Below are 14,704 nucleotides of genomic sequence, written 5' to 3'. Positions count from 1 at the left end.
GGTCTCTGAGCTGACCCTGCCCTGACCCTCAGCCCCACCCAGGTCCCCTCGCGCCCCACAGTGGGGTGGGACACCACCCAGATCCCCTCACGCCCCACAGTGGGGTGGGACCCCGGCTTCCACCCCGGAGGCTGCTTCCTTCCAGAGGTATTGTTTCAGCTGTGTCTCTGCCGCTTTGGAGACACTTGCACTTGAAGAGGTTAGGAAAGAAGGAACCGAACAGTCCTTGACAGGTTGGAACTATTCGCAAACACCTACAATGTTTTTATTCAGAGAGGACGGGTGAAATTTTCCATTTTATCTCCACTTCTAAAGGAAAAAAAAAATGCTTTTCTCATTTCTCTTTCAAGTGTTTACTTTTAAAAGCCCACTTCCAAGTACGCAGCCTCTGCACTGCTGGAGGGAGCCTGCTGCGTCCCAGGCTGCTTGGCTCCAGGCGCTGGGATGCAGGACAAGGCAGTGTGCTCCAGCGCCAACATCTGGCGGGACAGCTGCCTGCAGATCAGGTCTCACCAGGACATACTCCATAACGAGGCCACCGAGGGCGAGTACGCCCGGGCTTCAGCAGGAGCAGAGCGGACTCCAGAAGCCAGAGCAGGGGATGGTGTCAGAATGTCACATCTGCCCCTGCCTTAGGCTGACAGGTGAGCTCCTGGAGCCTGGACAGGCCACATGGAGACAGGAGCAGGTGCCTGGACCTTGGTCAGGGTTTCTCAGCTGTAGCGCTGTTACCAGTCAGAACCGGAGGGTTCTCTGCAGTGGGGCATCCTGTATGCTGCAGGGTATCCGGGAAGCCCCCTGGCATCCTCCCAGTGCTAGGACCCCCCAACTCCCTACACTCTGTCTCCAGACACAGCCAGGTGTCCCCTGATGGAATCATCTCTGCTGAGAATCGCAGCTCTCGAGGTGGCAGCCGTGATTACATGATGAGGTAATGCCGGGGGACAGGGAGCCTGTCCTGCCATGTCCAGTGCCCACTAATGGTTGAGTGCATGAGCACACGAGGAACTGCCGGGCCCTCATCCCAGGAGACCCCAGGCCGGCCCAGGCGGGGCAGCTGAGGCCACACTCACCGTCTGCCACATGCCGTGGTTGATGATAGGCCCGCTGCTGGTGACACGGCCGACGCCCTGGTAGCGGAGCTGCAGCTCCAGCCGGCCAGCCCGCAGGCCCAGGACGATCCAGTTGGTACCCTGATGGCCTCCAGCAAAGAAGAGGATGCCTTCAGGGTCAAAGGTCCTGAAGTCAAACTCGGCCACCAACCTGAGTGCCAGCACCGAGAAACAAATTAGTCACATGCAGGTCGGTGGCTCCTGGCCTCTTCCCTGTGGGAGCTCAAACTGGCCTTAGAAAGAGAAGCAGGGAGGCCTGGCCGGGTGGCTCAGTGGATAAAGTGTCGTCCTTGTGCACCGACGAGGTCATGCCTTTGATCCCAGGTCAGGGCACGTATGAGAGGTGATCAATGAGTACCCAACTAAATGGAACCACTAAGTGGAACAGAGAGTTGATGCCTGTCCTTCTCTTTCTCCCTTCTCTGCCCTCTCTCAAATCAATGGAAAGTTAAAAAAAAAATCAATAGAGAAGCAGGTAGGCAGGCAGCGTCGTGCTGTAGACTCAGGCCACGCCCCCCACAGACACCTGGAGCAAGGTCCCTGCGAGAGCCCAGCACCGAAACCACTGTGCCCAGACAGAACCACGTCCAGCACGGCCAGGGCCATTCTCGGTGTCGGCCCGAGGACACAGGGGAGCGGAGCCATCAGGGGGCCACTTCCCCGAGGCCCCGTGGGTCTGCTTTGCTTTGTGGCAACCAACCCCTTCTCACCTCGTGGGCTGCAGCCTTTTGAAGCGCAGTCTGATCACTGGAGTCCCACTAAACATGCGGCCCAGGTACAAGGACTTCATGCTTTTGGCCACGTTGAAAGGCACACAGGGCAGAATGTCCTATCAGAACAGGAGCGAGGAGGGTCAGGCAGGGGCGTGCCCTGGGCCAGCCCCTCCCTCCAGCTACGGCGGCCGTGGCAAGACACCGGACAAGCCCTCTGTATGCCCCCCGACCCCCCACCCAGAGTGGGCCCCTGGTGTACACACAGGGAGTACTTGGTCGTCAGGGCTGGGTTCTTGCTGAAACCCCCGAGATTCTGTGGTTACCCCCCCACCAAGTAAGGGCTTCCGGGCCAGGCTGGTCTCTCCAGAAGAGCCCTGGGCTCCTGCGCTCACAGCTGAATGCCCAACAGCGCCTCTCCCTGCTGCGCCCCGCCCTCCTTCCCTGCTCCTTTCCCTCGTCCTTTTTTAAGTTATGGAATATACTGCTCACAGAAATTAGGGGATATGAAATGAATATGAAGCGATAGAATACCCGCTTTTGTGAGCAGTGTATTGCAAACACACATAAAAGTATAGAATATAATAAAACACACCTACAAAATATTGTAAAATAAGTAATATATGGAGGCCTTGGAGACTATTGTTTCTGCAAAGTCATCAGCTGGTGACAACTTTTCCCCCGATGTCCTGGGCCTATCATTAAAACATCAGTGTTTTGATCGCCAGACTTGTTTGTGTATTTTTGTTGGTAAGTGAGACCATTTTTCTAGATTTTGTGTTACTTGTCCTGGCATGTATTTTATTTTATCTTTTTAGTTCTTTATGGATAATAATATGGTATTTGTTGTTTTAAAATAGTAACAGTTAACAGTATTGGGAGACTCGCGCTTCCCAGAAGCTTATCTTTACCAAGGTAAGTGAGTCAGGTGTGTTTTATTACGTCCTTTGATTCTCCCGTTACTGGAAGCTGCTCTACAATGCAGCTTCTCCAATACCCAGAGGGACCACAGTGGGGTGAGTCCCAGGGGCCGCCAAGTCGGGAGGCACTGACTGCACACCCACCTCAGGACCCGAGCAAACGTGAGGTGGGCCAGAAAACGCTCATTTGTGTGTAAACGAGTTACAGTACAGAGCCACACCACCTGGTCAGTTGTGGAGTAGGGAGTTGCTGTAATGAACTCACAAATACAACCCAACACCCAGGACGGGACAAGCCTGTCTCCCATCGCGTGTCTCTCCGTGTGGCCCCAAGGACACCAGGCCTTTCAGCAAAATCATTTCTCCCAGCAAACCTCCCCACCAGCCGCTAACGGGCCAAGAAAACAGCCCGCTTGGGCAGCCCGGCCAAAGTAACGGCAAGGCCAGAGCGTCCTGGCTACAGGCGGGGCGCTACCTCGCAGGTGTTCATGTCCTGGGACAGCTTGAGACCTCCGCGTCCGTTGCAGTGGCAGGTGTAGGTCCCCGGGGAGTTGACGCAGGCCTGCTCACAGCGTCCCTCTGCACACTCGTCCACATCTGCCGGCCACAAGGGAAATGTCCCCAACCTCACCTTGTGCAATGGTACGTGCTTTCTCTCTGATCACAACACGGCGTGTTCGCCGTGAAAACAATTCTAGACTGTGAGACTCAGGAGGCACCCACTCCCTGGACCCCCCTCCCGGAGCATGCACCCTGGCCTCCGACGTCACACCCAGCACCCGGCCCGGCCAGCCTCAGCCGCCCATGCTTCCTCTGCTCTCCTAGGGTGATCAGTGACTGTGCAAGGTGAAGGAGGACGTTACAAGCTAAGCCACCATGTCAGCGAACAAAGCACTTCTGCGCAACGCTTGGTCTGAAGGTTCTGGTGTAGGTTTGCGCCATGATGGGAGTCTCTGCCGTGTTTGAGGGGCTTGATGGACAGCCCTGGAGGGGAGATGGAGGAGGGGGCGAGGGCCAGGACCACCTTATCATCTCCCTCAAGTTTTGTTTTTTTTTTTTTCAGTCTGAAAAAATAATCCGTTTAATTGAAAAATGTGGAGTATACAACCCCACTCTCCTAGATGAGGGGCTGACCAGATCCTCTACATCCCCTCATAGCCACTTTGGATATTCTTCACAAGGCAGCAGGCAAAGACAATTCCCAGGACCTCCACAAAGGCAATGCCCAGAGCTGCTGCAGCCACCACCAGCACATTGCCCCTCAGCCAGCCCCCAATCTTCTCCACACAGCCCTCAGTATGGATTTCCTTCACAGTGAAATTAATCCCACAGCCCTGAGTGACATTGACGCAGCAGGAGTCAGGGACACTGCCCTTGGGCTCAAGAGGGATGGTGTCCCAATCTGTGTAGTTAGCCGCCCCGCAGCATTTGAATTCTTCCTGCATCCTATCCAGGATCAAAACTGTCTTGTTATGTTTAGGATAATCCTTCATCCGCTGCCAGAAGTCCTTATTAAACTCTGACATCACCTTGTCTCTAAACACATAGCCAGCAATGGCTGCGGCCACCTCCACCAGCAAGATAAGAGATAGGAAGATGACAAACGTGATCAAAAGACAGTAGTTCTTGCAGGCCCCACAGCAGCCCACAATGGCCACCAAGAAGAGGAAGGCACCCACTGCAATGATGACCACAGGCAATACAGAGCCGGGAGTGGCCCCCTGGCTGATAGTCTGACTCAGGACGTACTGGGCCCCTATCCCCACAGCGATCAGTCCCACCGCACAGGCGCAAAAGGCCAGCAGAAAAACATAGTGCAAGATCTTGACACATTTCATTCCTCCTTCCACCGCCATGGCTGCTGGGCCTGGGCTCCTAGAGGCTGTGCGCTCCTCTCCCGCTGCGGCTCAGGGTCTCTCCTCCCTCAAGTTTTTGGCAGCCTCTAGGACACCAGGCAAGAAGCTGGTAAGAGAGAACATCTCTCTGTGCTCCCCGAAGACACAGCTGGCTGGGACTTAGCAGGGGAAGATCTCATAGGCCTGTCCGCATGACGGCAGGCTGGACGGAGGCTGGGGAATCCCGAGTCCGCCACAGGAGTGCTGGGGCACTTTCCCTGTGGGGTCTGATCTCTGTGTGCAGCAGCATGTTGGAGAAGGTGACCCGCTGCAACAAGAAGCATGTGTGTGTGCACGCACGTGTGATGTGTGCACTCACATGCATACATACCCGTGTGCATGTTTACATGTGTGGGGTGTGTACATGTGTGGCGCCCGCGGCGGCTGGGGGTGGGTACCTCGGCAGGTGTTGTCCTGGGAACTAAATGCGTAGCCCTCGTCACACAGGCAGGAGTAGGAGCCCGGCAGGTTCCTGCAGCGTGCCTCCCCACAGGCATCTGTCTCTGCACATTCGTCTATGTCTGCAAAAAAGCCCAGAGGTCCCCAGCTGTGTTCCTCATTGACAGGGAGGCTGCAGCGGCCTAGGCCTGCCCGCAGTGAGCCAGAAATGTACTGCTGCCCTGGCTGGCAGGCTGAGAACAGGTCCCCGAGAGGCGTCCCTGATCCCGGGCTCCCCTGATCCTCCCCCCCTCCCCCACCCCTCCTCTCCTGCCTGTCCCCTGCCTTCCATCCACTGGACTTTGCAGCCCAGGAGCGGGGATGGAGGATGGAGGGCATTTTTGATCAGGGTCCCAGGTACGATGATCAGTTTCAAACACTGGACAGAGAACTGCTTGGCCAGCAGTACACACAGAATTGTTTAATTCAAATAATTACAGTACAAGGAGATAAAAGTAACCCCCAGGGGCCTTTTGAGCTGCAGCCTCCGCCTGCATCCCTGGAGCCCTGGCTTCCTGCTGGGCACCCTGGCCTCTTCTCCACCCCAGGGGCGGCTTCCACTATACGTGCACCGGGCGTTGCTGCTGGGCGGAGCGGCCCAAGCTGGCCTCTGCTGGCTACTCCATGACGCCCTAGACAGGGGTGCTCAAGCCCTAGCTGCCCAGAAGCCCCGGAAGCCCCTGCTAGACATGAATGGCCACCTGCCACTTCCTGACTCAGAGGGCAGGGAGGACCGAGGGGACACGGCTCTCACACGTCCCAGCGCTGCGAGCCTGGGACACAGCTGCGGTCCAGCCCTCGTAGCAGCACCAGAAGAGGGCCTAGGCCGGACTTTCTCTCCCGACAGGAGTCTGTGCTCGCTGCATCTCAGTGGAACCAGCATTGGGCCATCTCCTCCCCACAAGAAACAGCAGATAGAACCCCACGTTCCACTCTGTCCATTGTGACCCCCAAGTCATCTCATTTTCTTCTCCCAGAGTGTCTGAATTGCCGCAGAGCCTTCTGCAAGGTGGCGGGTGGACCTGAGGTCCCAGACCGTGCATGACCCTCAGCTTTGACCTTAGCCCTCTCCACTCCGTCCTCCCTCATCCCCAATCGTCCTGACACTTTGCCTATTGAAGATGACACTGTTAACCACGGAGTGCAGTGACCCAGGAAAGCCAAACATGGGCAGGCAGGTGGGTAGTGTTGGCACTGGGCACAGAAAGCCCAGGCCCAACCCCACTGTGTGCACTGTGGTCCAGGGGCCCGCTGGTCCTAGGACAGGCGCCAACCGCCTCCTCCCATAGGGCCCTCATCTGCTTGTTCCTTTAAGAGAAGGGCTGGCCCAGCTCCCCTGCCGGGCCAAACAGTCCCTTCCTGTAGCCAAGGAGAGAAGGTGGAGACTCCTCAGCTCTGAACTCATCAGCCTAGTACACCTTGTTCTCATGCTTCCCAGGGAAAGTGCTGGAAGCAAAAATTCAGGGACCCCCACTTCCTCCCTCCCCGCGTCTGAGGGGGACATGATGGAAAGTCCAGTCTCTTACATGGTCCTCACTTCCCAAAGCATTCTGTGCCTAGGCCTGTTGTCCCAAGGTCCCAAAAGAAATAGGGATGGCCAGGAAGGAGAAGGGAGTGTGTGAGGGGAGTATCCGCAGGCACACCCTGAAACCTGGCAGTGAGGGTGGGGCTCCTGCCATCACACTAATTGCTAATCAGTTTTGGTAAGGAGACTCAGGCAGGTGCAGAGCCCCACCTGCTGTCCTGCACACTGTTCTGGGAGGAAAAGGCAGTGGGATGCAGGGGTCCTCTCAGACCACTGTGTCTTCCTCTAGCTTCACAAACTTGGTGGGAGGTTGAAAGCAGACTAGTAATTTGGTCGCTTGGGGTCTTTTCAGAAGGTTAAAGAAGGGCTTCCCTCTGCAGTGCATAGTGGCACTGCCTGCGGGGCGTCCGAAGAGCCTGGTAGGGAGCCCCACCCGGGTAGCTGACCATGAGTCAGGGCAGTCCCAAGAACCCCGCCATGGGCCGCAGGTGCACCAGATGCAAACCCTGAGTTCACGAACTTCTGGTCTGCAGACAGAGTGAGACCAGTGGGTGCTGTGTAAAATACTTCTGTCCCACGACGGCAGTGTCCTCAGTGGTTCCTCAAGTTGAGGACATGCCTGCAGGGCGCAAGGCTTCCCTCAGCCCCGAGAGCGGGGTCTGGACTTGGCGCCTGGCCTCTGGTCTCAGGCCGAGGAGTGCAGACGGGAAGGGAAACGGGTTACTCTGTGTACCCCTGTGAGAACTGTCGTATGGATGCAGGAGTACCTCCAGGGCCATCGGTAGTAGGGGCCACTAATGGGGACACAAGTGGAAGCTGTTTTCCAAATGGATAAAAATCGTCTTTGTCCTGATTTCAGAGATTCGCCCCGTGGCACCGGGCCTGCTTCGGACCCCCGTGCCTGATGCTTCTCCCTGAACACTGTCTCATTTCCTGGGTGAGCTGCTGGCAGCCCTGAGAAATGTGCTCAGATTCTCAGGGATGCTGTCGCCAGACAGATGTTAGCACGTCTGGATTGGAGAGTGGGATGGGAGGAGGAAGTCACCCCCTGAAAAGTGGGGTGCTGCCCCTGAGTCGCCTGTGTGGTGACTTTGACCAGCTAACACCATGGGCTGCACAGGAGGAGAAAGGATGGGGCCACCGTCTGCAGTGTCTGCAGTGTTGTTCTCGGGGTGCTCAGGGTGCTGGGCCTCAGGGAGCCCCGGACTAGACTGGGAGCAGAAGAGCGAGTGGGCTCTGAGCTGCCTCCTGCCTTACGGGGCGAGTAGGCCTTTCCGGGAGGAACAGGACAAGCGGGCGGGGAGGGCTGGGTGTGTGCAGACAGGTGAGACCCTAGGACTGGAGTCTCTAGCCCATGCCCCCGCCCCACGGCCCCTGAGATGTTCTGGGCTCGGAGTCGCACAGAAGAGTCTGCAGGCTTTGTGGCACTGCAAGGAGGCCCAGCAGCCGCACCCCCTTCAGGGGCAGGGATGTCTGTCTCAGCTGGGCCAGCCTCGTCCACAGACACAGTGAATCATCCTGTGTCGAGATGGTGCCGGGACAGCTCCCTCTGGCTTCTGACATGCCCAGACATGTGCTCTTTCTGCAGGACACCCCTCCTCCATCTTTCCCTCCCTTCCAGAACCAAAAGCAGCAGCCACTGCCAGCAGCCTCTTGCAGAGGAGCCAATGTGACTGCCAACTTCAGCAACTTGGCAATTGCAAAAGTACAAGAGGGGAGGGGAAGCGAGCAGGGCGCCCGCGAGCTGAGGAGCGAGGCCGGGAAGCCACGGGTCCCGGTGGGGCCTTACCTTGGCAGGTCCTGCTGTCCCGGGAGAGCGCATAGCCGCTGTAGCAGGCACAGTGGAAGCTGCCCGGCTTATTGTAGCATATTTGGTTGCACCCCCCATTCTTCTGGCTGCATTCGTTGATATCTGGGCACACACAGGACACAGAGGGACTGGGGAGAGCCCAGAAGTGACGCACACCCACCTCAAGCATGTGGTAGCGTTTGTCTCCTTCAGATCATGGGCGGGGTGGGGTGGGGTAGGGGAGATCTCCTGTGCTGTGGGTGGTGACGGTCTACCGTGCCAGTTCTGTGGCCATCTACGTGGGCATAGGAGGAGGGCAGAAGTCGAAAGTGCCCGAGGACAAACACAGCCAGGCAGCCATGAGGCCCAAACTCAGTCTGGTCAAGCCCTTCCCGGGCTGAGCCGAGCCTTCACAGACCACCAGTGGGCAGGGCCTCTGGTTCAGCTCCGTCGCCCCAGGAAGGACCACCAGGAGGCCCTGAGGTGGGACATGGCTCTCAGCCACAGTGAAGGGGCCCACCGGGCAGTGCCAACCAGGGCCTGGGGGATTTTTCTTGCAGCTTCTTTGCTGACACTGGGCAATGGCAGACTCGAGGGAGGTTGGAGAGGGAATCACTCTTGTCCCCTTTTTAATCTCGGGGCGCTGAGGTTAATGGGCAGCTGCTAGGCTCCTGTGTGGTGGTCTTACTGCCTTATGGTGGCCCTTTCCTTTGTCCCAGTCCTGCTCTTGGAGTTCCCCTAAGGAGCTGACCGGATGGCCCGCAAGCTGGGCAGTGCCTCTGTCCCGAGAGGCACAGCAGCGCCTCTGGCACTGTTTAAACACTCTCACTCTTGGGATGACTCTCACAAGGGGCCGAGGATGCCCTGTCCGCCCATCTCCCTCCGCACCCAGGAGCTGAGCGGAGGCTGGCCAGGGAGGGGCCTGAGTCCTCGGACATCTCCCTCCGCACCCAGGTGCTGAGTGGAGGCTGGCCAGGGAGGGGCCTGAGTCCTCGGACATCTCCCTCCGCACCCAGGTGCTGAGTGGAGGCTGGCCAGGGAGGGGCCTGAGTCCTCGGACATCTCCCTCCGCACCCAGAAGCTGAGCGGAGGCTGGCCAGGGAGGGGCCTGAGTCCTCGGACAGCTGGCAGCACCCCCATGCCTCCCCATCGTGTCTCAACTAGAACAGGCCAGCTTGGCTGTGTCCCCAAGTGGGGCAGGGAGAGGGTTAGGGTAGGGAGGGGGAAAGGGCAGGGGAGACACAGCCTCTCTAGCCTGGGGCCTCTCAAGCGGCCCTACAGGGAGGTCCCCACACCCTCAACCCTCACTCCGTGGTTGCCGTGGGCGTACCTTTGTCACAGAGCCGTCCCCCCCAGCCGACTTTGCACTGGCAGAAGAAGTTGCCCATGAGGTCTTGGCAGACTTGGGTCCCCTCCTTACTGCAGGGGTTTGGAGAGCACTGGTCAGGCAGGTCTGAGATGAAAGGGAGGAGAAAACGGTCCTGGGCTGCTCCCACCCAGCAGGGAGGGACCAGTCATGGCCAGCAGGAGCACCGCTTCTTGTCGGGCCCTTGGTGGGAGCACTCTGAGGCAGGTCCGGGCCCTGCCAAAGGCCGGCCTCACAGAATCCACACCTCTGGGCAGGGCAGGGTCACAGAACAGGCTGGCCAGGCCCCCGGCTGTTTTCAGGAGGCAGTGGCCACCTACCCATAGGGTCAGGGAGTTGGGGTGTTGGCCCATCAGGGAGCAAGAGAAGAGAGGAAAGACTTGGCTTAACCCCATGAGCTCAGACCTCCTAGGAAGCAGGTCAACAGACCCCTTGCTGACCCAAAGGCCTTCCCAGCAGATGAAGAACATTCCCCCAATCCCCAGTGGACATCTCCACCCTCTCAGGCCAGGGCCCCTGCCCACCCAAACCACGAGGACATCAACCTTCACCAACATTCTCTCCAATGGGCTTGGCCTCTGTGGAAGTGCCTCCCCCTCTTTCCCCCAGAAATCTGCCTGCACGGGACAGTGGCTTGCCCCAGACCCTGGCTGCTCCAGGTCCTCCCAGAGCGTCCCAGGGTGACAGTGCGCAGGCCGGGTGTGCTCTGACTTGTCTGGGGAGCCATCTGCCTAGGATAAGCATGTCAATCACCAGCATAACTTCCTCCTGTTTAAGGAACCACAGTTCAGAGACTGTCCCAGTGAACGGCCTTCCAAGGGCTTTCTACTCGATGAGGAGCTTCTTACAGACACATCGGCAGCCTCGTGACACGTGGCAGGCGGAGCACTTACCCTGTCCACGTGGCTATTACGCTCTCTCAGGCTTCAAGCAGCTGAGAGCAGAGTACATGGGGGAAGGCTACGATTGTGCCCAGAGCTCCAAGACTCCTCCCACGAGGCCCCTGGCCACGCCAAGTGGCCTGGCAGCGAGGGACAGGCCTTGCCATCCACCTCTCTGCCATCGCTGGCCAATCTGAAACGTGTGGGTTTTCAAAACACTGTGAAGAGGCTGGATTCCCCTGGTCTGAGAAGGGTTCCTGTCTACAGACACACAGGATGGCGGAGACACTGCCGGGAGTTGGGAGACACCCTGAGCTGGCCAGGTGCAGACGGTGGAGGCACACAGGCAGGTCTGGGGTACTGCAGGCCCTGCGTTCACCACTGCTCACCTGACGAGGTTTGCCAGAAAACCTCATCAAATGCAGCTGTGTCCTGACTCAGCCTGTCCGGGCTTAGTATTCACACTGACCTCCAGCAGCACGTCCTGTCCAGTTCACACAGAAAGTGCCACGTGATCATCTGTTCCTGAACGGCCCCCTCTCTCTCCCCTCGTTCAAAGCTGCTCTCGCCTTTGCCAACTGTCTTTCTCTCGTCAGCCTACAGACATTAAATATCTCACAGTGCCTCTCTGTGGTCTTCCTACTTCTCTTCTCCTCCAGTCCGGGGTGCACATGCCTCATCCAGCCCCTGAACAGCACAACGTCCATGGCGGAGGTCCACTGGGTTCCGGGGCTGGCTCATTAACAACCAGAGGGGCTGGCACCCAGACTGCCCTTGGTCAATTCGCCAGTGTCCATGGTAAGTGGATGTTAGCTGCACTGACAACAGACACCAAAACCTGTTCTTTGTTTTGCTTCTAGTTAAGGGCAGCTGGGTACATCTCCCTAGCGGCCTTGGAGACTACGGTCACCCAGGCCAACTGGCTGTCAAATCTCTCCAGGCCCGGAGGATAAAAGAGCAGGGAGCAGAAGGGCAGGTGCCAACAGAGGCATGCCATCTGGGCTCATCTCGGACAAACTACGCTGACGTTTTCTCTAACAAAGCACCCACTATTATGCAAACTGTGTCACTAGTATTATTTCCAAGGGCCGTGTTTCCATCTACAGCACTTGATTCGGGGATTATCCCTCTTCAAACTTACGAGGAGAAGAGCCCACCTTAGGTAACGCAGCCGCAGGTGGGCAGAGGCTCATCTGACCCACAGGGAGCGAGGATGCAAAGGTTCTCCAGCTTTTTCTCTCTGTCTCTACCCCCATACGGATCTGAAGTCACCATTCATTCCACTGCCTGGTCCCTGGGAATAAGCCCAGACCAACAGGGCCTCTGTCCGCTGAAAGCGCCAGGCCAGAATCTGTCCTGGTGTCCCGTGCAGTTTATCACTTCCTTCTTAAAGTGACTGACGTTGCCAGCCCGATGCCAAATATGGGGACAGTATTTCCCCCGCAGGGCTTGCTCTTGTCATCACAGTGAATTTCCCCGCCGCCAGCCCAGGAGGCAAGTGGTCTCTGCATTCCTCCAGCTCACACGAGGTCGCGAGCCAGCCCGTCGCTGGCACAAACTCCGTACGCCCCTGTGCTCTGTGCCCTCAGCTGTTCACACGGCCGGGGCACCCCGATCCTCGGGGCGCCCGCGTAGTCGTGTCTGAAACCCTGGAACTCGACATCTCTCATCGTGCTTTTCTTGTGACCTTTCCACGGCACACCTCAAAGTGGGCTTGTAGACCAAACACAACGTCTCACAGTGTTTTTGAGACATGCTCGGTTGTTTTTGGCAGGAAGCTGTAAATGCCTTCCACGGGTAAGCAAGTAGGAACTGGGTCCAGTGATCAGAGGAATTTGGTCATGGAATTGTGCCACCCACAGCTGCCTCAAACCCACCCCAGGTCACCCTGTGGTCCCCCCACGGCGGCTCTAGCAGCCTTTCCACGCTGCCTCACTCGCTGTAAGTAACGGGTTATACTCTGGAGACAGAAGGAATAGGGAGGGCGAGGTCAAGCCCAGTGCTAGGACCAGAGAAATGAAGGCACAGATCTTCCTTCCTGACTTTGTCTTGACAGGATGGGGGTTTTAGGGCAGGAGGGTCAGAGAGACCGGGGGTGGGCGACATATGCCAGGCCCGGCCAGCACCTGACACCTGGATGGAGTGGCTGGTTCACTGGACACCTCCCACAACACACGGCACGAGGCCCAGAGGGACCTCTACGGTAGGGAAATCAGGGAGGTGGTGTGTGTCTCCACTTGACATATTGTTAAAGTTATTCAGAAGTACACATGTGTACCTTTGACATGAAGGTCTGGTTAACTTCGTCTAGAATTTGCCTAGAATGACTACCCCCCCCCCTTTAAAAAAACTCAGGGTCCCTGAGCTGAGGGACCAATACCAACTTCGCCTGAGGTGTGATTTTCTAGGAGATCCCTACACAACACCCAGCTCAGAAGGAGCTCCACCCATCACTGTTACAAAGTTTATCTCCAGGACAAAAGGAAGGAGGAAGGAACATCTGAGCCTGGCTCGGGGCAGGTGCCCAGCAAACCTTTTCAGAATTAAGACAAAACTCTGTGGGCCCAAGGGCACAGACTGAACCACCTCCCTGACCCCACAGCAAGCCTGCAGAGGGTTTCTGGCCTGACAGGTGATCTGTGTGCTGACGTCAAGCCTCCACATGGGCGGGGCTGCTCGGGAGAGATAAGGGGTTTATCTTGGCCTTGAGCTGGCGGAGCTGACGGGGAGGAAGGAGGGAACTGCTTTGTTGCTGTGGCCTGGAATGCGAACCATCTGCTGACAGCGGACAGCACGGCTTTCTCAGCTGCCTTTTACTCCCCCTTCCCCAAATTTGAAGGTAATGACAAGTTATAACCTGGATAGCGTGCTCTAGTAGGGAACCCACTGTTCTGACCGAAGAAAAAGGGCAAAGGGATCCTCCCTCAAGAGGAGAACGGGCCTGGGGCTCATCAAACCCGGCCTGGGCAGCGCAGAGCAAGGGACCGTGGGCACACACCAGCACGACGCGGGAATCTGTGGACAGGGAAGGTGGAAAGGTCAGGGGAAAAGTCTGCTCCAGGCCTGGGACTTGTCCGGGCTGACCACTTTGGCAACTAAAAGATGATCTCTTTGAGGCTACTGCTTCAATTTTAACAATAACAGGTCACCAAGCACTCAGCTGTAAACAGCCTGTGATCACCAGGTCTGACTACTTTTAGGAAGGAACAGATGCAAACAGTGCAAAGTTGCCTGAACTGACCCCATGTTCACTCAGGCCTGGAAGGCACATCTTCGAAGACCAGGAGACAGGGTGTGTGGCCCCCAGTGACAGCCCGACTCCCTAGCGGCCGTCACAGCTTCTATAAGGACAGCCGGTACATTTGTGCAGCACCCCAGGCTGCAGAAACTTTGAAGTGCACAGTGTCAAGTGCCTGAGGAGGGTGTACTTGGTCAAAGGGGATGGAAGAGGTGAGAGAGGCTTGCCCAGGGTCACAGTGGGTCCTGGCTGGGTGGAGAGACCAGGCGTGAGAAGCAGCTTCCTACGCTGCTGGAAACTGCATAGACATCTGGCACAAGCCACAGCTGCGGGAGATTTTTCCTTTGAACATCAGCTCAGGGTACAGCCCTGGGATTCTCCCTTTTACCTTATCTCCCAGGCTTGCCAAGCTGGAGGAGAGAAAGTCTCAATCCCATTAAGAAATCGGCTTTGTTATTCAAACAAGTTAAGTCACTTTAATGCATGCCAAGAGATCCTTCACATAGGAACAACATAGCCTAGGATCCTGGTGGCCTCTCTCTGAGCAAACCCCAGTGACTCTAAGTAAATGGTGTTGGAACAAGGTGGCTGCTATCTGGAAAAATAAGAATATATCCAGATCCCTCTCTCATCAGAAATTCCAGACCACCATACAGAAAACATTACATAATGTTTTTTATAATCTCAGGAAAAAGACAGCTTAAAACCCAGAAACTACACTAAAACGACCTAATGAATTGGAATACATTATTATAAAAGAAGAAATTGGTTTAACGAATTGACAACAACAAAGAAGGGTAACTAAAAACAAAAAGCCAAATCCACACAAA

General features: G+C 56.7%; 1 protein-coding gene and 1 pseudogene across 1 annotated transcript in view; both read right to left on the bottom strand.

Moving 5' to 3' along the window:
* Positions 1-14,704, bottom strand: part of GAS6 (growth arrest specific 6) — a 42,456-nt gene that overhangs the window by 9,633 nt on the left and 18,119 nt on the right. The window contains exons 5-10 of the mRNA XM_066238045.1: positions 9,720-9,842; positions 8,390-8,512; positions 5,036-5,158; positions 3,218-3,339; positions 1,823-1,941; positions 1,074-1,263 (exon numbers count right to left, since the gene is read on the bottom strand). Coding sequence (XP_066094142.1) covers positions 1,074-1,263; positions 1,823-1,941; positions 3,218-3,339; positions 5,036-5,158; positions 8,390-8,512; positions 9,720-9,842 — 800 coding nt within the window. The remainder of the gene's footprint in view (positions 1-1,073; positions 1,264-1,822; positions 1,942-3,217; positions 3,340-5,035; positions 5,159-8,389; positions 8,513-9,719; positions 9,843-14,704) is intronic.
* LOC136309608 (CD63 antigen pseudogene) lies at positions 3,785-4,682 on the bottom strand (annotated as a pseudogene).

This window comes from Saccopteryx bilineata, chromosome 6 (genome assembly GCF_036850765.1).
Source record: "Saccopteryx bilineata isolate mSacBil1 chromosome 6, mSacBil1_pri_phased_curated, whole genome shotgun sequence".
Taxonomy (NCBI): domain Eukaryota; kingdom Metazoa; phylum Chordata; class Mammalia; order Chiroptera; family Emballonuridae; genus Saccopteryx; species Saccopteryx bilineata.
The sequence above is the reverse complement of the archived record's forward strand: the minus strand, read 5'-3'. Positions and strand labels throughout refer to the sequence as shown.